Consider the following 23,913-nt stretch of genomic DNA (forward strand, 5'->3'; position numbering starts at 1 on the left):
TCCACAGTCAATGATTCTTCTCCTCTGCAAGGTTGCCAGGGAGATTGGAGGGTCTTCCAGGTCATGTGAAATCTGGATGCCCAGAGAAAAATGAAAGGGTATATCACTGAGCAAGTATAAAGCAACCAAGGTGTCTCTGACCCACTGTGATGGCTTCACAGACAAAAGAGGATGATAAATTAGAAACAGATTCTTTTTCTAAAGAGGAAATGTAGTAGAGTGGAAAAGAGTGAATGAACTTTGACATCAGTTAGAAAGTTGGGTTCAAATCGAACTTTGGTCACTTACTGGTTTTGTGACTTTGGGAACATGGCCTAAGCTCACTGAACTTCGATTTGCTCATCTCAAAAACATAGAGAATGTTGTATGCCAACTATAAAGGAAAATAAAAACTATTCAGGAAAAAAAAACCGGAGAGAATGCTACTTGCCTTGAGTGATGGTACTCTCCATGACTGCGCAATAACGAGAGTGCTGGATCTCCAGCAGGTGCTCAGGAATTGTGATTATTAATACTATCATCATTACATTAAAATTTTTCCTCAGTAAGTACTTTAATTCTAAAAGAGCTCCACAGGTTCTACCCTTTCTGATATATGTGTATTGCTCAGGATTGGTAGCATGCTGCAGAAGGTGCTAAATGTGGTCCTCAAACAATGAAACAACGGCAATAAACTCGAGATTCTCTTACTTCTGAAAAGCACAGAAGCTTCCCCTCGTCCTTCCTTTCCAAATAAGACAGACCATTGTAACCATTAGAATTAAATCTCTCAAAATAGTATGCTGGCAATCTTTGCTTTAGGCAAGCAGATCACTCATTAAAATTTGTATTTCCATCTGAAAATTCATTTTCTCTTCAAATGGCTATTTTTTCCCCTCGAGAATATTTCACTGGGAATAGACTCACAATTCTAATACTGCCGAATTCCTTATGAACCAGTAGTTCCTTTATGAATCAAGGTGCCGTCTGTCCACCATAACATTAAATGATTAATTTGTACCCTTCTAGCCATGTGAGAACAATTCTGGCCATGGATCCGGTCCCCTGGCTTTCCTTCAGTATCATTTGCTTCTGTCTAGTGGGAATCTGTTAGCATCTTACAGAAAGGACCAGGCAAGCTTTGCTGGCTTCTTTTGCCTGTCTTGTAACTTGGCAGCATCCTGTGGGCACTGATGAGTGGGCTGCTCTCTTCTAAACCCTTTATCCTTTCCCATTTCTGCAGGACAAAAGCCTGAAATTCTCCCACAGAGCTTTAGGGCACAGATTCATTCATTTGTTCAACAAATATTTATTGACTACCTATACTGTGCCAGGCACTGTTTTAGATGGTAAAGAACAGAGAATCCCAGGCTTTGTGGATCTTGCATTGTAAATAGGGGAGAAATAAGGAAATAAAAATATAAAGATATAAATTTGATTTCAAAAACTGTAAAAGTAACTGAAATGTCTGGATCTATCAGTCATTTGAACTTTAAGTATGATATAAACTCAAGAGCTGTTTTTACGAGCAAGATGAACCGAACAGGAGAGTATTAAGAAAGGGAAGTGAGGTTTTAGGAGACTGGCTTCCTGTGCTATGTTTTCTTCTTTTGCCTTTAAAAATTGAAATGTTTGCTCAGCCTTCTTACTCTCGGTAAAGAAGCAAGGCCTCTCTCTAAGGACATTTTATTCCTTCTCTTGTGCAAACAGGATCAGGGGCACCCTGAATGCCTGAATGTCGGCCACAGTGACAGTGGGAGAATGTGTGATAATGCTTCAGGAAATGAGTTCTTTAACAAAAATCAAATGGAAGATGGGCAGCCTCAGCTCGCTGCCTTCGGGTGCAATTGCCTTAATAGTTTAGATTGTGGGAAATGGGAGAGCAAATCTGACATGCTGTAGGCAGTGTCTGCCAGCAAACAATCTGAGTTTCAATTAAAATACTTTCTGTGAGACCCACCAAAAACAGATGGGGATCCAGAGAAAAAGAGATAAAAATCGTTCATGTTTTAGTGTAATGCTATATGTGTCAGTCTTATTTGATGCAATTTCTGCATCTCTGTAAAAAATAATAATAATAAACTCATTTTTCCCCTAAATCATATTTTTAAATCAAAAAATAGAGTTTTTTTTTTTTTTGAGAAAGAGAGAGAATAAAAGGAGTGGTGATTACTTTTGAAGGTTCTTGACTGGGAAGTGAGCACAAGGGAACATTCTGGAGCGATGGGACTATTCTAAATCTGGATCTGGGTGCTGGTTAAAGGGGTGAATACAGATGGAAAAGCCATCACGCTACAAATTAGAACTTATGTATTTTTACTCTGTCTCATAGTAACTTCAAAGAAGAAGAAAAAATAAGTAAAAGGCAAGTCTGCATTTTAGATGTGTGTTGAACTAGACATCATAAAGTACCACAAAGGGATCGATTAGATCTTTACAATCGCTTCCTTTTTGCTCAGATGATGACATAATTTAGTAAACCACGGAGCTGTCAACTTTCCTCCTCGTTAGTGGCACCCACTGGGCTCCAATACTAAACCTATCTAGAAAGGAAATTAGAAAACAAATAAGGAAGAAGGGAAATACCCGCCGAGTTCCTAGCTGAGACAAAATTCAGTGACGGTTTCACAATTGCTGGGAATTTCTCTCTGTGCAGTTTTCCATACTGGTAATGGTTTTGACCTCAAGATATCTGGGTCCCGGTATGATTGTTAGATCTGCCACAGAGGCAGAAATAATTGTAAGTGAGGCCACTGCTCCCTAAATAAATGTGAAAAGGTCACTTCACAGAAGAGTCATATTCGGCAAGCCTATGATTAAGAATATTAAAATTGAATTGTTTCTAATAGCAAACAAAATACAATTGAATTCCACGTGGCATGCGTTTGAAGTTGTATTCATTTCCACTATTACTACTTTCTAATTTCTCAAAAGCAAGAAATTTCCAGATTTTCTGGTTTTGATTCACTTAAATTATGCACATGCACACTGATTATTTTTGCATGATGAACATATTTTTGCTTGATGAAAATACTTCCTCTTTTAAAATAGGAGAGAAATAGATTCTCATTGTGTTAATAACAATTTTAAACCCATACGGCCTTTTAAGTTTGTCTCCCTTAATAAAATGTAGATTTTTAAAAATTTTATTCCTAGAGATTTTCATTTTGCCCCTTTTATTCTACCTTCATTTAAAGGGTTCATGGCATTAATCCCAATAAAATTGTGTTTTCCAAAAAAAAATAAAGCCTTTTATGCTGGGGAAAAAATCTAAATACCTATATTTATATCTGTATCTCCAAATGAATTCCATTATTGAAAATCATTTTTCCTGTCTAACGTGTTATTTTTAAGTCTGTTGTTCAGAGCTCAAAAATATTTTTTACCTTTAGAAACATGATATTTGTGTTCTTAGAACAGCCTACGGAAGCTAGGTAACATATTAATGACAAAGGTGAAATACTGCGTGTTTATGGAAAATTTTTAAAAATAAGATTATAATTATAGTAGAAGGGTGCTGAATAAAACAGAATTTTGTAATGTTACCTTTCAACTGTTGTTTGAAGGCATGTTTAATTACATGAAAGACATCTTCGAATAGCCTATACTTGGCAATACAGATCATGGAGAATAAAGAGTAAAAACAAAATATGAATCATCCCACCAACCAAAAATATCTACTCTTTAATATAGTGTCGTGCTTATTTCCAAGAATGAAAATATATTTTTACATAATTGAGATTACACTGCACTGTTTTGAATCTTGCTTTTCTTGCTCATTGTTGTATTTTAACTATTTTGAAAACTGTCGGCACAGATTCTTTGTCTAATCTCACTTCAAATCCCATTTTCTTTCTTTAAAATAAGTAGGCCGCTACTTTTTGTTTTATCTTGGCTTATATAGAATGTATAAAATGAAGCAGAGAAAGGAAAGGGAAGAGATCCAGGGAGAGGAGAGCGGAAATGACCACAACGGCAAGAGAGAATGGCAGTAGCAGTGCCAGAGTCAGAAGGGTCTTTGGAGGAAAAAAAGATTTTTCAGAGAAAATAAACAGAATTGGAGCAATGAACTTGCAAAAAACAGAGATTCCAGTACTGGAGCTAAATGGGAATAAGCATCATTTTCTCCTACCCCATCATTTGATAAGGAGATGAATGCTGATTGATTTTAAGGTCTTGCTTAGAGGACAGAGACAGTTTGAAGGAATCTGGGAAAGGAATCCACATATGCTGATTCTCAACTTCCTTCCTCAGTCTCTGAGGTATAGAAAAATTGAGGAGCAGGAGATATGGACGATCTTCTTGAGTATAAAAAAAAGAAATGGTGGAAGAGAGACAGTGGCTTAAACAAAATTCTGATCTAAAGCTTGGTTAGAGCTGGCCGGAGCTCGGAAAAGTTAAGGAAAGAGGAAAAGTTAAGCAGAGTAGCCCTTCTTGGGTGCAGGGAGGTGAAGACTATGTATAAACCACTATCCTTAAAGGTCTTCTTTTTCAGCTTAAGGATTACTTGCTCCAGATTTGTCAAAATACTAGAACGAAGGCTACAGTATATTGTTAACCCATTTATGTAGATTAGTAAATGGAAAGACAGTGAAGTTAAGCGCTTGCCCATTTAATAGAAGAAGAACCAATGCTTATTGCAACCAATTACGCTTATCACACCCTTTACTGTCCTTGAAGCAAAGTCTACCTGTCCAAAGTCTAATCTAAAACAGCACACGCTTTATGTATTTTGGGTATCAGTGTTGGGAAGAGTCCACTGTCCTCGCTACACTATTTCTCAGTGCTCTTTCTGATTCTAGAATAAACTTGGGGCTGGTGCCACTGGGAGGTGGGAGTCAGAGGCTGGGAGATGGGAAATACAGAGTAAACTTCTCCAATATTTTTTCAAGTTTACTAATGACTACTGTTCATTTGAAAAATAAAAAGCATTGCCCTAAGCGAGAACTTAGATTTCATTATCTGAATCAGCGTCACTTTGCTTTAATACTACATGTATTTTTGGTGTGTTTCTCAAGAGTCGGACCTCGCAAATTTAAAACTTACTTTTTTAATTTTTTTGTTTCTTGCTAAGACTCACCTTGACCTTATCCTGTCCCATGGACTTGAAGAATTTTCCAATGGATGTCCAGACTTGTACGATGCAGCTGGAGAGCTGTAAGTCACTACCATTAAAATGACTGCCTGCCTGTTTTAACAAATAACCTGGTTCTTTCAGTGTGTCATTAAGACTCATTCTCTACCTACTTATCAACTCGCAAGGTCCTAATGAAAAGACGAGCAAAAATGTGTGTGTGTCTCTCATACCAAACAGAGCACAATCTTTCAAAGTAAAATGCCAAATAACTTACCCTTCCTCAAAAAAGAAACCTGATTAAGTTTTCTTTGAAATGAAAATGTCTCCTGGGAAAACTGAGATTAGTCATTCAACCTCTTTGATGAATTGCTCTCTAATAATAAAATGGTATTTCTTTCTATCTAATGCTCATATAGACAATCACCTCAAAGGACTTTTGGCAAGAAGGAGCGTTAGTCAGAGGAGGATCCAAGAATGAGGGGGCATGAGATGATATGGAATAATAGGTATCTCCCTTAAATGGGCAGTGGTCACACAAAGGCATGATGAAGGGAGGAGAAAAATGCTACCTACTCTGTCCCCTTTGCCACTAGCCACAATGCCACTGAAATCTTTGACACATGCCGTAAGTTGCTGATGCCTCGCAGGTAATGGGATTCTCAGACAAGAGACATGAATTTCTTCTGGCTTGCTCTGTCAGTTTTCTCTGTTTGTAAAATATAGAGAATAATAAGTCCCAATGACCTACAGGGATGTCAGGAGATTTAATGAGGCAGGAGCAAGGAAATACTTTAAACTTCTTGGTTTAGAAAAATAATAAATAATAAATATAAAGATGCATCAACTACTATTAAAAAAGAGTCAGTGACAAGGTTTCATTCTGATCATATAAAATCACCAAAGAGTTCTCTTGAAACTTCCTAAGGAAATAAACAAAATAATACAATGTCTTTGTTTTAAGAAGTTGCCAGGGATAAAATGAGAATTTCTGATTTACAAGAAACTTTATGTATTCTTTTTCCCCCTATTACCTCTTCTCATGAGCAGAAAGTTAAGAAAAACATTTTCTTACATAATGATTCCTTCCTTGTGTCTTCTCTACTGCTCCAAACTCACACCTGTCTCAACCCAACACCTATTTTTTTCTATAAAACAGCAACCATAGCTGTCATATGAGGCTTCACCAAGGCTTAAGAAACTCCAATTAGTAAATATGGTTGGTCCTTGCAGGACCTAGAAGTCGTAAAATCAAAGCAGTAGCAATTAAGTGTTTACCAGTAACCCTGAATGTGATGGGTACAAATTACTCTTTACTTTTCTACCCTCATAATACCTCCTCCTTCCCCATCTCATTACCTTTTCTTTCTGTCCTAGTCTGGGGCTTCAGGATGGCTGACAAGGACTATTTTTATGGTAGCCACCCAGAAGCTCACCGGGCAGGGATATGGGGAGTTTGATGAGCTTCTAGTATTTGTCGGAGATACTCAAGAAGTATTCATGCAGCCTTACAGCAAAACAGATAGAGTTGGCTCTTCTCCCTGTGGAACAGCAATGCTTGTACAGGGTCCTCTTTGTAATTCCTTGCTTTCTATGTTATTTTTTGGCTTTCGATGGAAAAGGTGGTCCAAAGAAAGAAGAAAGCAGATTCCAACTAACTTTGCCATTAATTCCTGGGTAGCTTTGGTGGGTCACTAATTTGTAGTAAATAATCGCAAGACTCTACTGAGATTATTGGCCATCCAAAACCTCACATAATATCTCCCGTCTTCCTTGCTCTCATTTCTGAGTCCAAATATCACAAATAAAAGGGGAGCGGGGAGAAATGATGCCCAAAGGAAAAGTAGCTTTCATTAATGGGGTGCAACATGATCCAAAAGCCCCTGACAGATAATGGCCTAGTTAACAGGAGCCTAGAGACCGAGAGCTAACTTGGATTTGGTAAACTGATAATAATCTTATTTTAGATAGTTCAGGAGTCATATAACAATATGACCTTACGTAATAGAGATTGTTTTACTTCATATTCATCATCGTGATGAGTGGGCCCATTTAGCAAGATGAGAACGAATGAATATGCTTTATTTGCATATTCTGCAACTCCCTCTTAGGTTACCCATCTGTAGCCTTCCCCACAGGCTAAGGTAAAGGAAGGTCGACCATCAGGACATTAACATAAGCTTTCTGAAAACGAAGCTAACAGACCCTGGGGGGGGGCAAGTGGCAATGGGAATGTTTTAGGCAGGCCTGTGATGAATTCACTCTCATTAAAAATAAATGCTTTTCATTTGAAATACCAAGACTGGTGCCATGAATTGCATTGTCGTATTGGATTGCAGCAGACATCGCTCTTTGAAGTAAAGACAGTCTTCAAAGGATTTTTGTGTTTGTTTACTTGTTTGTTCTTCGGAAAGATTTAGTGAATAAAGAAGGCAGAAGAATATGAACTTTATAAATTCTATTCTCTCATTACACAGAAAAAATCATTCAGAAATAGCTTGCTGTTGTCAATTTCTTTGACTCCGATAGCATGTAGTTGTCATGATGACTGCAGTTCTTTTATTAAAAATGTTCCTGAATTGATTGAGCATGTGTCTGCTTTAGACGATTTTCTTGTTTGTCTCTTTATATGGCTAAACTTTCAAGGTTTCTTGAAAAGATGCATTCAATTTTGCACTATGATTTGCTTACTCTAGTTGGGTACACGATGAACGACCTGATATTTGAGTGGTTAAGTGATGGTCCAGTTCAAGTTGCTGAAGGGTTGACTCTACCCCAGTTTATTCTGAAGGAAGAGAAAGAACTCGGCTACTGCACAAAACACTACAACACCGGTAAGTTTTCTCTCAGTTGCTCAATCCAAATGGGCTCCATCTGCAGCTTGGGGTATATATCTCATTACCTCAATTGCTGCATGTTCACCAGGAAAGTGGAGTTAAAAGGCACAGACCTGGGCTTGGTGCCAAAGCCCCTCAACAGATGACATACCTGTATGCTCTGGAATAGGTCAGTGAGCACAAGAGAGGATTTCTCCAGAACAGAGAGAGAAGAAAAGAGATCTGGGAATATTGCTGTTCTCTTGCTGACCATCCTCTGTCAAATTAGTCTGAGGAAAGGTGTATCAGACCTTGTAAGTGGTGCAGGTTCAGTTCCTGGCATCCACTTTTGACATTGGATCCTCAGGTCGATCTACACCCTCTGACTTAGAGGAAGAGAGGAATCAACACAGGTCTTTGTAAACCCAGAAACACAGCTGTTATGCTCTTTGGTCCTGGACAGTTATAAGAGTTTGAATGAAAATCAGAGGGCAGGAATGCAGCCGACTCTAAAATGCATTGTCAGTAGTGCGAATAGACATGGAACAGGGGGAAATTTTGAGGTGATAGCAACAAGTGGGCATCTGGAAAATTATGCCCGCCCAGTAAAGTGGATGGCTTTTCCTATGAATGCCCCAGTTTTGATACCACACAGCTGGTCATAGAGAGGCAATCAAGACATGTTCGGTGACAGCTACAGGTCCCTTACTGAGCAGAATGGTCCATGAACACTTGTTTCAGCATCAACAGTGCTTCCCAAGGAAGTAACTAAAAGCCGATTCTAAGGTGCTCTTCCTCACCAAGAGGAACCAAGCCTATCTCCTGTAATCTGTGTGGGCCAAGCCAAATTACCTCCTGGGGTTCTGACTCCAAGCCAATAAAAGAGGAAAAAAATGTGGCAAGGGGAAGGGATGTCTATCTTTCAATAGCATCTTAAACACTTTAATATCTTTATATGCACTTTTGCTATACACAATGTAGCACTATAAACAGATTCTAGAAATATTCTACATGTCCTCAAGCAATTACCCAGGAGGCTAGAAACAGTGACAGGATTATATATATGGCTTGTACGAATGTGCATTTTCCCCTTGCTATTGATAACACAAAAATAGATCCACAAGTATTCAAATATTTTGAGAGCTCCAAGTGAACTCTAATGCTTTAGAGGGGATGGTTTCAACTATTACCTATTATATGTTATATATTATATGCTGTTTACTATATGCTATATATATATATGCTGTAAGTTATATTATATACTATATATTATAACCCCACGAAATGAGAATATTTTGTTTCCGCTAGTCAGTTTATGACAATCTTGCAAATCCTGAAGCTCTCTCTAAATGATCAAGCTTTAACAAGCACAGACTTAGAAAATTAAATATGCCACGTGGTTTTGGTCCAGCGACTCTTTAAATCATATTCTCACATTGTCATATACATTACTGGTTAAGTTGGCAAAGAGTTAAATTGATTACATAGGGTGAGCATTTTGTGCAGTCTTCTAAATCCATCTGCAATGCTCTTTTAAAAAAATAAAATAAAATGAGAGGCTAGAATAGGAAAGATAAAGTCAAATTGGATTGTAAATCATCATTTCATGCTTTCAGGAAAGTTTACCTGCATCGAGGTTAAGTTTCACCTGGAACGCCAGATGGGCTATTATTTGATCCAGATGTACATCCCCAGTCTATTGATAGTCATTTTGTCCTGGGTCTCCTTTTGGATAAATATGGACGCAGCCCCTGCCAGGGTCGCACTGGGCATCACCACGGTCTTAACGATGACGACCCAGAGTTCAGGTTCCAGGGCATCTCTGCCAAAGGTAAGAAATCTCCTCACTTGACAACAAATGACCTGAGAGGTTTGTCAAAGGTCTTGTGGGCTGGAGGATTCTGGGAATACAGAAATATCTGCCATCCTGTGGCATTGTTTTAGATGCAAATGCAAGAAGAGAGTGAAGAGCTGAGTCTGAGAGAATTAGAGCTCTGAGGACATGAGGCAACTTCACATCCAGATCAATTAGGGGAAAGGGAAATCAGGATTAGGAGAGAAGAGGAATGAGCAGAGGCAGAGACATCGCTCAGGAATTCTAAGAAGCCCTGCGTGCTTTTGACTTCATGTTGTTTACGAGCCATGAAGCTTGCAAGAATTAGAGTAAGATTGATGCAACCTATGCTCTACTGTCAAATATTTATTGGCGAAGCTATTGTGATTCATATGCCCAGTGAAGTCTTTTACAGAAATAAAGGTTTCAATTAACCTCCTGGAAGTTTATACAAAAAGTCATATCAATGAATATATATATATATATATATATATATATATATATATATTCATGTATAATATTAGGGTATAGCAAATCAGATATAAGAATCTTTGCTATGCCTTAATTTACCTTAATGGCTGATACTTTACTATTTTTAATGTTAGTTGACTAGAGAAGAAACTGTGAAGTCATCCAAGATGGTGAAAATTCCAGCAACTGTGGCAGGTTGACAGAGTGTGGGATGGATACTAGGGGCACACAGACATTCTGTAACAGCTCAAATAGTAATCCATAATGGCTGCATAATCTGTTTTTATGTAAGGCAAGCCCTCCGCATTTGTAAATATTGCTTAAGTAATAAGAAATGTCCTGCTTGTGAAATTCTCAGCTCCCCAGAAGTGTGCCAATGTGTGTTTCTCCCTTTCACTGAGTACATTGAGCCACTGGCTTCAATCTTGTTACAGGGGCGTGAGTTCAATTTAGTATTCAGTATACACTGTCTCATATTGGTTGAGCAGTCTCTCCAAAACCCAGTTCCAGAAAATTGAGATGTAATCCCGTATATTTGCTGGCTTGGGCTTATGTTCAGTCGTGCTGCTTTTGACATGATATGAAATGTTAAATTGTGTTTCACATTATCTCCTATGTTGGAAGATAGGATGACACACGGAGCAGGTCTGTGGCTACAATGGAGATGGACCGAATACGGGGGAAATAGTTATACAAACTTTTCGAGTTCCATGCCTCCAAATATAGATACTAGATTTTGTATGCTAATAGAGAAAGGAATAGATCTGTCTCTGACATTTTTTTTATTTTCTAGAATAACAAATAGTACAAAATACCTGTGTCATATTTCTATTGGAATACAGCTGTCAGAAACACTAATAGCTTTTTTTTCCAGCTACATAATCACAAATCAATTTTACCTACTGGAAATTCTAATCCACTCTGTGCCCCCTTCCCAAACAAGTTCACTTGCTTATTTCTCATTAGTTATTAGTTATTGCCATCACTGCATGCCATGCCGTTAAACCCCAGGTTGCACAAACACGTACTGTATAATTTAATAGACGGTTAAAGTATCGGTAACAAATTGTAAGCAGATGATGTCAAAACGTAAAACATTTAGCCTCCAATCACTTATCGCTATGAAAATGGTATTCATTTATTTTCAAAACGGGAGCTTGAGTTTTTAAAATTTTGTTATTATTATTAGCTATTATGATTCTACATCAATATTCAAAACTGTTGCTAAATAAATGGTCGTGATCTTTGTACGTAGGCACAATCAGGAACCGAAAGAGGGTATAATCATAAGTCATTTTATACTGAGCTCTGAACTCATGGTGGTTATCCTGTTACTATCAGTGGGTTTATTCCTACGTGCCTTTTTCCTAGGCTATTATTAAACATGGCTGGCTCTCAGCTGACTGTGGGGAGATGTGACTCACATGGATGACAGTGAGAAAGGAAAATGAGATAAAAAGTGAGTCACGGAAAACAAAGAAGTGACCATACACTTACACACACACACACTCACACACACACACACACACACACACTCACACTCACTCACACTCACACTCACACTCACTCACTCATTTTAATTTATAAACAATGCAGCCCTGAGCAGATACTCCACTCTGCTGGCTGTACGGTTTACTCCAGAGCCTATGGCAACAGCCTTGATAGAGAAGGCGTTAACACTGCACTTCATAAGACAGGCTTGTTGAAGCAAAGATAGAAAACACAGAAAGTATGATTAATGTTAACCATCCAGTAAATAACTCTTAACATTTTGGTGTATTTCCTTTCAGCCTTTTTTTTTTTCCTATGCATATTTATAGGCAAACCCACACTCGTGCACACATAGAAAATGGAGATCAAACTTTTACATAGTTCTATACTATGGCATTAAAGATCTATTATGAAGATAATTTGCAATGACTTAATAGTCTAGCTGATATATTTATTATTATTTGTTTTACCATCACGGACAATTAGAATTTTGTTTTTGGCTTTGTTAAGTATGATCATTATAACGTATTCATATATGATTGTTTATGTATCGCTGTGTTCTAGAAGACATGTATATATTTTTTTAAATCTTATTTTGTAATGTAAAAAAGAAAGAACTGAGTGAGGCTAGAGTGAATGAAGGATGATCTATGACAAGATGCTCAATGGGATGTACGTGCCATTCAGGTAAAAAAAACTTGGTCTTATTCATCATGTTACCTTGAGCACCTAGAAGAGTGTGTGAATCAGAGCAGATGATCAATAAATCCTCATTGCATGGATAAAGAAATTAATAAACAGCCATGTTCCCTCATGTATGACCACATAGAAGATAGAGTAGACTTGAAACAGAATCAATGGGTAAAAGTTTTACAGAAAATTATTAGAGTTTTAATATATGGAAAAATTTCATAGTAATATGTAATAACCTACAGAGAAATAAAGGGCCTTATGAGAAGATGCCATGTTCTTTGGATGATCTATATGCTTATAGTCATCTGTCAAAGAGAGAAGCCAAAGTTTATCATACAGGTGTGTGTACATGCATGTGAGTGTTTTTCACAGGTAGGCAGTTTATTGAATGGTTTAAGCTCTAGAAGGTTTGAATAAGCAATGGGTCTGTTTTTTTTCCAATGACTGCCATTAAATATTCTCATTGGTTCCATTTTCCCTGCCCTTGGAAGATACGTCAGGAAAATTCCAGAGATTCTCAGTCACTACAGGCCATGCCATTAGACCCAGAATGAACAAACACGTATGTTACAATTGAACAGACAGCTAAAGTGTCAACAATACATATGTTAGATTTTTTAAAAATCATCTATCCTGAAACAAAAATTCGATCTCACAACCATTTCAATGCCCTTTGCCTCCCTTTCCCCTGGCTCAGGCCTGACCTTTGGCTTAAAGAGACGTAGTGAGGTAGGCATTCCGTCTGTTCCGTTACAGTCCCTCCCCTTGCTTTTCTAATTCTCTTCGCCACTCCCGTTGCTGACTAGTGTTGAGGGCTGCAGATGAAAGGGTGGATGGAAAAAAATTTGGATGTGACCGACACTGTTGTAGTCTAACCCTGCCGTCTCTGATGGTAAGCCTCCAAATGCCAGTTTTCCTGTGAGTTGAACTTGAGTTCTTTTGAGATTCCTGGGGTTCCCACATATTACACCATTCCTCAATGAACAATGAACTCTCTGGCTGATGTCTTACAACCTCCTCTTAGCTATCGCCTCCTAGCAGCACATCTTCTAGCTCTAGGGTCTCCTTACTCAAGTAGACAGCCCTCCTGGTTGACATGTTTTCAAGATGATTCACATCCGGCTACCTTCCACACCATTTATTTGGCCTTCCATGAACATGCATTCTGTCCTTGCTATATAGTGTAAATGCAACTTAACTGTTAACCCTTCTGCCCTCACCCCACCATCTTGGTTATTTCAGTTAGCCCAATGCCTTCAGAATTTACCCAGGTATGAAACAAGTATTGCTGTTCATGTTTTCATACGAAACCCAAACTACTAAGGACACATGACAGGTTTTCCTAAGAACGCTTTGACTCTTTTACTCTCTGATCCAGAGCAACTTGTTGGAATTTCAGCAGCTCAGCAAATACACAACATGTGGAGGAGATGCCAGTCTCTTCTCTTACAGGGCTGAGGATAAATCACCTTCTCCCCATCTTTAGGAGAGTAGGGAAAATGCCAGGGCACTATAAACACCCACAAATTACATGACTTCGATTCATTCTTTTCAAATGTCTAGTCTTCTGTAATGATACAGGGAGTTAGGTGTAATCATGTCTAGATAGCTTTTTCTTTCTTCTAGAAAGTCCTGAATCCTATATGCGTATCTGTGGCATTTCCCTTCAGAGTGACACTTTAAGTAAAATTCTGAGACAACAAGAATATCCCATTCCCAAATAAGAGGTACAAATTGGCAATTCCAAAACAGTCACAGGGATGTACACTACAGCATAGGGAATACAGTCAGTAATATTTTAATAACTATGTATGGTTTCAGGTGGGTACTACAGTAATTGGGGCGCTCGCTTCGTAAATTATAGAAATGTCTAAGCACTATGCTGTACACCTGAAACTAATTTAAAATCTTTATCTGTTATAAACAAACACACTTAATTTTTGAGTTTCATCCCTGTGAGGACAAGGATTCCATTGCTTTTGTCCATGTTTACATACCCGCCACTAGCACAATGCCTGGCTCATAGTAGGTGCTTAGTAGAGTTTGGGTAGTAAACGAATAAACAGTGTTGAGAAGACTTGTAGTCAAGCGGAATTCCATGTGTAATTTAATTAGCAATTCAGTCATCCAGTTATTTATTCAACTAACATTTATCGAATGTCTTCTCTGAGCCATGCATTGTGCTAGGGGCTGAGGAATAAAACATAGTCCCTGCCCTCAGGTACTTGTAATCTGGTAGGCTAGAGACCAATACCTGGAATGGTGATTATTAAACAATGTTAAATGCAGCTATTAGAGTGCCACATGACAACATTTCAGTCAACGACAGACTATATATGACAATGCTCCCATAAGAAAATAATAGAGCTGAATTTCCTCTAAGAAAGGGAAAGACAAGTGGTTCGGGAGAAACTTTTTTTTTTTCTTATGGGAGCAACAGAGTCCCTCTCACTCACAACACTTCAATTTTGAGTGCACAGGTGACTTCCCAATCAGTCAGACGCTGACCCGTTTAGTGCAGAGGAGCCTGTCCCCCCAGGGCTACATATTCAGAGGGCGCTACGGCCCTCCCAGATCTAGCTTGGTGGTCTTCAGAGTACATGGCTGTAAATTCTTCATTGAGGACCTAAGATCCCGTACAAGGACACAGGCCCACAGGAGCGACCTTAACAAGTATTCAGTGCTACGGTCACTTTAGTAAATGATTTCTGCGGTATTATGGGGCCAGCCTGTACCTGTACTTTGGAAATATTTTCTAGGTTGTAAGGATGTAAAGCATAGATAAGTTCTATCTCTTCCATCAATGCCAAAGAAGCCTTTGTGCCAGAAGGGTCAATGGAACCAAATAAAATTTTCCAAAGTAAAAATATTGAGTTCTCAGTTGTACACCCTCTGTATGTTAAACACCCTTGTTTTACAAATGCCACGAAGTTCCATAATCTGACCACTGCTCCAACATGCCATAGCTAAAACTACATTGCCATGACAATCTCCCATGTTCCTTTGTCTCTCCATTCTAATTTCTTATTAGTACTGATCCTCAGGCCACCTGTCGCTCCCTCCTGACAGTCACTATTATGGTGATGTATGCCTTACCAATAACTTAAGATATGCAGATGACACCAGCTTGCTGATGATAGTAGTAGTGATCTGACATGACTTCTGATAACGGTGAAAGAAGTGCCAAAGCAGGACTGCGTTTGAACCTAAGAAGACAAAAATCATGACTACAGAAGAAACACACAACTTTAACATCAATAATGAGGACCTCTAAATCGTTGATTTTGTTTACCTTGGCCCAATCATCAATTCAAATGGAGGCAGCAGCCAAGAAATGAAGAGAAGGCTGAGACTTGTAAGGGTAGCAAAAGAAGAATTAGGAAAGATCATCGAGAGTAAGGAAGCGTCATCAGAGACCAAGGCTAAGATCACCCACAACTCTCGGATTCCCAATTACTACATGTAGAAGCCAAAGCTGGACAGCGAAGAAGGCTGATTAAAAAAAATGGAATCATTTGAAATATGGTGTTCAAGGCGAGCTCTACTGATACCCTGGACCTCCAGAAAGACACACAAGCGGGTCCTAGAGCAACTTAAGCCTAAAACATCGCTAGAGGCAAAAATAGCAAAACCGAAGCTGTCCTACGTTGGGTCTACCATGAGAAGGCAGGGTTCTTTGGAAAAAACAATAATGCTGGGAAAAACAGGTGGCAGGAAAAGAGGATGACCAAACGTGAGATGGACTGACTCCACAAAAGAAGCCCTAGGCCTGAGTCTACAGGAGCTGACCGGGGCTGTTAAGGACAGGACACAGTGAACATCATTCATTCACAGAGTCGCTGACTCAACGGTACATAAGAGCAACACACCTAACCCTGCCAGTTTCCCCTCAATATTTCCAATCAACCCAGCCCACATCCGTGTTCACGGAGCAGCACTGACAACTTTTATTACTTGTCAGAAGGAAGCAGGAGGGAGGGCTTGGAGGACAGTGTGTATAAAGTCCACAATAGTGCACGGTACTGTCCTGGGCCTTCAAATTCACTCGCAACTTGCTCAGTGGCTTGGCCAGAGCAACTTCCAGTCCTGCAAGTACCATTCATGGTAGGTGCCCTACACGGGTGTACCATTTTTTGTTTAACTTTTAGATCATATTTTCTATGTTTAGATAGACGCACAAATATTGACCATTGTGCCACAAACACCTACAGTAAGTAATATAGTAACATGCTGTACCAGTTTGTGGCCTACGAGCAATAGGCTAGACCACATAGCCTGGATGTGTAGTAGGCTAGACCACTAGGTTTGTGTAAGCACACTCTGTGATGTTCACACAAGGATGAAACTGCCTAACGGCGCACGTATCAGAGCATGTCCCCGGCATTAACACACGGATGACTGTATAAGGACATTAAGGAAGATACCTAAGCTATTAAATGGAGGAGGGAAAAATGGAAGGAGATGGAGGAAAGAGAAGGGAGCCAGAGGAGGGAGAGAAGAAATGGTGTTGGAAAAATGGCCTGAGAACGAAGGGAGCTCGTGCTGAGTCTATGAAGCAGATTAAATAGGTGGAGTAGGAGGAGGTAAAGGTCACACCCGGCAATGAGGACTTCCTACTCATAATATTTCAGCTACACTTTTAAAATAAGCTTTTCTAGAAGACAACCTGGGCAGGTTTCCAATATGCTTCACAAATTTTAAACACATTTCAAGTAAGAAACTTGTGTTTATTGATTCCAAGTTAATTTCTTGCCTTCCTGCCAACCACAGCTTTTTGTGGTTTTTGCTAAGCTTGGTCTAGTTTTGTTTGATTTGGTTTTCAGAAGTTCAATCTCCTCCCTAAATGCAGGAAAATGAAATACCAGCAAAATATATATTCCATAGGTTCCTTCCCTTTTAAAGCCGTTAAACTGGTTTTAAAAATATGTATCTCTGCCAACCTCCAAGTTCTGCTGATAAAGGTCTAACTGCTGGAGCATAAAACCCCAGTGGCAGACTAAAGGCTGGGTGTATTTCTGTCTCCTGACCTGCAGGAAAATATCAGGATGAACTGAACAGAAAGAAGGCTACGAGACGTCGCGTAGGCTTTGAGTGTGGCCAAACAGGGTTCAACAATTATTTTCCTTTCCTGTGTTTGTTATTATGGCTGAATGAGTTGCGGCCACTCCTGTGTTTTGAGTCATTTGTGACTGCAGCCCAGAGACTGCAGAGGTGAGAGTACGCATGAGTAGAGGACAGTTGGGATGACACAAGTATACAGGTGACTCTGACAGGTCCATAACCATCTCCTTGGAATAAGGATCCAGAGGCATTATCTTTAGCCATTATTAACTGAGGTGCCCTATTTCCTATATCAGGAAATTTCCCCTTACTTTTCAGCCATCTGGTCAAATAAGACCAGCTGGACCATTTCAAGCAGCTGCCAAACCCAAGACAGCTTGGAATTTAAAACAAAAGAGGCCATAGTTCTGCCACATTGGGTGTCGCTTTCTTCCCTATGACAATGTTTCTATCTAGAGACTGCAGTAAGAGAAACTACGAAAGCAGTAACACGACACCTATAGAAGTTTTGAAACAAGGTTTTGATTGGATAATTTGTTTGAACTCTAAAAAATAAAGATGATTGTTCCTTGTAGCAGATACATCCCTGGCTATCTGGAATGAATTTCCTAGATCAGATTTGAACCTCTGAAAAAGGCTGAGAAATGTTTTCTTTTGTAAAATCAGGATTTCGCTAAGTTCTTGGATAAAAGATTGAAAAGTCAGAAAGCCCAAGCTTTAGCAAATTGATCCGCAGGCCTGCTTGCTTCAGCCAGATATCTGCATGTGTGGGAGACTTCAGAAACTTTCCCTCTGACATTTCCTGAGCCACAGCAAATTGAAGAGTCACTGATGTAGTGAGCGTGCGATAAAAATATGCAAAGAGATGACGTGTGTGAATTCTCTCGGGACAGAGCTGCAGTACCACTGGCACTCCAGTTCAAGGATGCCGTTGGCAGCCTTTACAGGGAAACTGACAATCAGTGAAGCTACCCGGGCTGTGCTTCTGCTCAAGCCCTGGTGAGACTCACAAATGTGAGGGGAACAGCATTTTGAGGTTCAGGATCATTTCGAACTCTCTTTCCATTTCACTAAAATGAATAACTCTATCTGGGTCATGCTGCCTAAATGTCTTCGGTTTTTATAAATGCCACACGGTGAGGGAAAAATGAAGTATTGTGGAGCATGTACTATATACTCAGATAGAGACATGAAAAAACAGATCTTCTGTCCTTAAGAAGACTGATATATACATAAAAGAAGAGATTTTAAGTTTGTAAAGTAAGGGCAATAGAGTAGATTTTTTACTAAAATGGCTATTATAATTCTCCTCTCCTTTTGGGTAACAGCCCCCTCTCCAAGTGACTGTCAACTATGCCATATGACTTGCCCTGGCCAATGGGACAATGGCAAATATGACAGTAAGCAGAGACTTGGAAAATGCTTGCGTATTGTAGCTAGCTTTCACGTGCTGCACTTGGGACTCCTGTGAACATCGCCACATGAATAACGCCAGGCCCGCTTGTTAAATGATGAGACATACATAGCCCAGTTATTTCGGCTACGAGACGACGGCAGCTAACCACCACGTCCTTGCTCACTGCTCCAGGCACACAGGCCTCCTTGCTATTTCACGAATATGGCAGGCACACGCTGTCGTCCCTGGGCCTTTGCAATGGCTGTTCCCTGTGCCCCCAGATATTCACATGACTAGCTTCTCCTCCTTTCCCAAGTCTTTATCTAAAGCTTACCTCCTCGGTTAAGCCTGTTTTGGCCATTATCACTTCACCCATGCCCTCATCAACACGCTGACCCAACTCTTTGACTTATTTTGTTTCTCCACTGCGCTTTATCACCTTATAGCAACAGGATGATTTATATTAAACTCTATTATGGATTATGTTTATTGTATATTATCTGTTTCTCTTAGCTTGGCTATGAGCTTCATGAAGGCAAACATCTTTATCTGGCTTGCTCCCTATAACAGCACCTAGCCTATGGTATATGCTCAATAAATGTTTGTTGATTGAATGAATGAATATATACATCTCTAAAGTCTAATCGCTGAGAAAACTCCATCTCACCTTTCTCTAGATACTTAACCTGGCTATTCTTGACCACACGAAAGCCTGGTTTCCTTCATTATGTTACTCTAACATAACATTTTTATAAAGTTTCACTTCTCTGACTGTATCAAGTAGTGTTACCTCATTTTTCTTTGATAGCTATCTTTTAAATTTCATTTTATTTATTTTAGTTTCAGGTATACAGTACAATGGTTAGACATTTATACAGTTTATGAAGTGACCCCCACCTCCCGATTACTCTACACCCATCTGGCTCTACACACAGCCCTTACAATAATATAGACTATAATCCCCATACTGTACTCTATGTCCCTGTGGCTGTTTTGTAGCTACTAAGTTGTACTTCTTCATCCCTTCGCCTTTTTTATCCAAAGGCCCCGGCCCCTCTCCCCTCTGGCAAGCACCAGTTCATTCTCTATGTCTGTCTGTTTTCATTTAGTTAGTTTCTTTTGTTCCTTAGATTCCACATATAAGAGAAATCACATCTTTCTCTGACTTATTGCACTCAGCATAATACCCTCTAGGTCCATCCATGTTGTTGCAGATGGTAGGATTTCATTTCTTTTTAATGGCTGAGAAACATTCCATTATATATGTACCATGGCTTCCTTATCTAATCATCTATTGATGGGCACTTAGGCTGCTTCCATATCTTGGCTATTGTGAAAAGTGCTGCTGTGAACATAGGGGTGCATAGATCTTTATGAACTAGTGTTTTGGTTTTCTTTGGATAAACACTTGGGAGTATAATTTTTGGGTCAAAAGGTAGTTCTGGTTTTAACTTATTAAGGAAACTCCAAATTGTTTTCCCCAGGGGTTGTACTAATTTGCAGTCCCACCAACAGTATACAAGGGTTCCCTTTTCTCCACATCCTCGCCAGTACTTGTTGTTTTGGGATTTATTGATAGCCATTTTGACGAGTATGAGGTGATATCTCGTTGTGCTTTTAATTTGCATTTCTCTGATGATTAGTGACCTTGAACATCTTTTCACATGTCTATTGGCCATCCCTATGTCTTCTTTGGAGAAATGTCTATTCAGGTCCTCAGCTCACTTTTTAATGGGATTGTTTGGGTGGATTTTTTGTTGAGTTGTATGAGTTCTTTATAAATTTGGGATATTAACCCCTTATCAGGTCTATCATAGGCAGATATCTTCTCCCATTCAGTAGGTCGTCTTTTCATTTTGTTGATGGTTTCCTTTGCTGTGCAAAAGCTTTTTAGTTTGATGTAGTCCCATTTGTTTTTCTTTTCTTTCCCTTGTCCTAGGAGATACATGAGGAAAAAAATCACTAATAGCAACATCAGAGAGTTTACTGCCTATGTTTGCGTCTAGAAGTTTTATAGTTTCAGGTCTTACATTTAAGTCTTTGATCCACTTTATTCTTGTGTATGGTGTAAGAAGCTTTCATTTTTTTGCATGGATCTGTCCAGTTTTCCAAACATCATTTGTTAAAGAGACTGTCTTTACCCCATTGCATATTCTTGCCTCCTTTGTCATAGATTAAATGACCATATAGGCATGGGTTTATTTCTTGGATCGCTATTCTGTTCCATGAATCTGTGTGTCTGTTTTTATACTAGTATCATGCTGTTTTAATTACTGTAGCCTTGTAGTATAGTTTGATATCAGGTAGTGTGACACTTCTAACTTTGTTTTTCTTTCCCAAGATAGCCATAGCTTTTTGGGATCTTTTATGATTTCATATTAATTTTTGGATCTAGTTCTCTAAAAAAATGTCCTTGGTATTTTGATAGGGCTTGCATTGAATTTATAGATTGTTTTGGGTAGTATGGGTAGTATGGCCATTTTAGTGATGTTGATTCTTCCTACTCATGAGCATGATAGAGGCTTCCATTTATTTGTATTTTCTTCCATTTTTTTTCAATGACTTATAATTTTCCAAAAACAGGTCTTTCACCTCCTTGGTTAATTTGATTCCTAGGTATTTTATTGTTTCTAATGCAATCGTGCATGGGATTCTTTTCTTAATTTCTCTTTCTGATAGTTCATCATTGGTGCATAAAAATGCAACCGACTTCTGAATATTAATTTCGTATTCTCCTTGATAGCTATTTTTGACAGAGCAATCTACCCAAAAATAATAATAAAACAGCAATGGTTTAGATGAGAGGGCATCCGGACAGGCTATTTTATCTCCATTTTGCTTTCTCAGCAGTCACAACTGATTTGGAGGTTTCTCAGTGAGCCGATACACGTATCCATTTCCTCTTCTTGCTCCTCTGGTTTGTCTGAGTACAAGCATATTTTTAATTCTGATAAAGGCATCTAGGGGTCTCCATCAAACGAAAATGGCCTCTCTCCCTCCCTGGCCTCTGTGACATTTTTTTTTTGTCTTATATCAATCATCGCATTCAGACATGTAGCTTAGTGACCAGGGCCCATGTATAGTTGCCTTAATACACTATAAACCCCTTGCAGAAAGGACCAAGTATTGTTCAACTCAGCATGATGTATGTGACTTACATAGCTATTGTTGAACTACTACAAGGGGACCACGTTCGACAGTTCCGGATATTCTGTGATCGGATTAGAATTAGCATAGGAGCTTCCTTGTCCTCGTAAGGACATGTCACTGATGCTTAGAATCAGCTGAGGAGACTACAAAGCTTTCCCAGGCTCCACCCGACTCCACCACTCCGCCATAGACATATTAAATCAATTATCTGGCAGTAGGGTCCAGGCTTTTGAATTCTTTTAAAGCTGTCCAAGTGATTTAAATATGTAGCCAAGGCTGAAAACTGTGGCTCTAAATTTCATTGTTTTCTGGGGAAGTGTTTTCACTGTGTTTATCATACACCAGAATTTATATTCATTTGAACTTCACAACGGCACTATGAACTAGAGATACATTATCCTCATTTTGTAGATGAGGATACTAAGGCACAGAGGCGTTAAATAACTTGTTTGAATTCACAGAGCTAGATCTTGTTGCAGGCAGCCTGACTCTGAGTTGGTGCTGTTAATCCCTATGCCATACCCCTTTCGTAGTTAACAGTCACCAAGTTCCTTCTACATACGTGCCACTGTGCTAAACCCTTTATATAGGCTGTCTCACAGCAAACCTGTCAGGTAAGTACTATTTTGCATCACCAGTTTACAGTTAGGAAAAGGGAAACATAAAAAAAATAAGCAATTTTCCCACAGTTACGTTTCTAGGAAGTAAAAAACCAAGATTCAAACCAATGGTCAATTCAAATCCTCCTGAAGAAAGAACTAAGAATCTTAAATTCCATCACATGGCCCATGTCATGCTAATTACAGGTGGAAGCTTTGGACTGTGAGATAAGTTATTTTCCAGGCTCCGAAATCCCTTTCTTTGGCTGTACATATTGCATTCACTGTGGATCACATGCAGTTGGCACCCTTGTTCATCGTTCTGATGATGAGACAAAGCTTGCCTGATTGTCCTTTCTCTTTCATATTAATAACTTATAATGGTCCCCGAGGCTTCCATCACACATTCTGCCTCTGCAGATTTTCTCACTGAACTCAGTTACTGTTAATTGCTTTTATCAGCTATGGCCATTTTAACTATCATTTTCATCAACTCACATGTGTGATTATATCAAGAGTCCAATCAGGTACAAGTCATTATCTATCATTTAATGGCAACTAAAATGTTCAGCAAAAGCGGATTACGTGACCATCAACAATAAAATGGTTAAATTATGGTCTATTCAACAATGAAATACTCGATGGAAATGAAAATGTAAGAACTGCAGTTACACATAGCAGAGATGACTCTCTCGAATCAAATATTTATGAAAAGTTAACAAGTACAAAAAATTTTCACACAAAATTAATCTATGATGTTCAAACTAGAATTATGGTTGGATCAGGGAAGTACAGAGGTACTAGTGATTGGGAGGGCCCATGAGGTGTTGAGCTTCAGGGGGCAGGTAACGTTCTGTTTCTTGACCTGGGCTGTGGTTTTATGGATGTGTTCATTTTGTGGTGATTCGCTAAACTGTACACTTGCAATCCTGGTACTTTTCTTGCATATATGAATGGCACAATTTGTTTAGAAAAGGATGAAGAAAGTTTGTTTGGTAAAGCAATACAGGTTCCCCAAATAAGCCTACAGGAACATCATGGTACAAGTACCTCACTTTTTATCCTGGCATTTTTAAGTACTTTAATAAAGAAGTTTTAAAAAAAACCAGATTGCACCAATAATGAATAAATGATAGAGAATACTCATATAATTTAGGTGGTTTCCTCTTCTTCCCTTTTCAGAATAAAAATAACAAAAGCTGATATTTATTGACTCCGGCATTCGAGCCTTCTCCTAAGTGCTTTTTATTTATATATTATTTAATCCTCTCAACAACCATATGAGATGGGTATTATTGGTTCCATTTTCTAGTAAATAAATTGAAACTCAAGGTTATAGAACCAGTAAG

The 23,913-nt window shown here is 38.9% G+C and overlaps 1 protein-coding gene across 3 annotated transcripts in view; it reads left to right on the forward strand.

Moving 5' to 3' along the window:
* GLRA2 (glycine receptor alpha 2) overlaps positions 1-23,913 on the forward strand; it is a 167,942-nt gene that overhangs the window by 62,117 nt on the left and 81,912 nt on the right. For all 3 annotated transcript variants that reach the window (XM_016119133.2, XM_016119121.2, XM_016119149.2), the window contains 3 exons: positions 5,054-5,136; positions 7,750-7,887; positions 9,486-9,700. In XM_016119133.2, coding sequence (XP_015974619.1) covers positions 5,054-5,136; positions 7,750-7,887; positions 9,486-9,700 — 436 coding nt within the window. The remainder of the gene's footprint in view (positions 1-5,053; positions 5,137-7,749; positions 7,888-9,485; positions 9,701-23,913) is intronic.

Source organism: Rousettus aegyptiacus, unplaced genomic scaffold (genome assembly GCF_014176215.1).
Source record: "Rousettus aegyptiacus isolate mRouAeg1 unplaced genomic scaffold, mRouAeg1.p scaffold_m13_p_9, whole genome shotgun sequence".
Classification (NCBI taxonomy): Eukaryota; Metazoa; Chordata; class Mammalia; order Chiroptera; family Pteropodidae; genus Rousettus; species Rousettus aegyptiacus.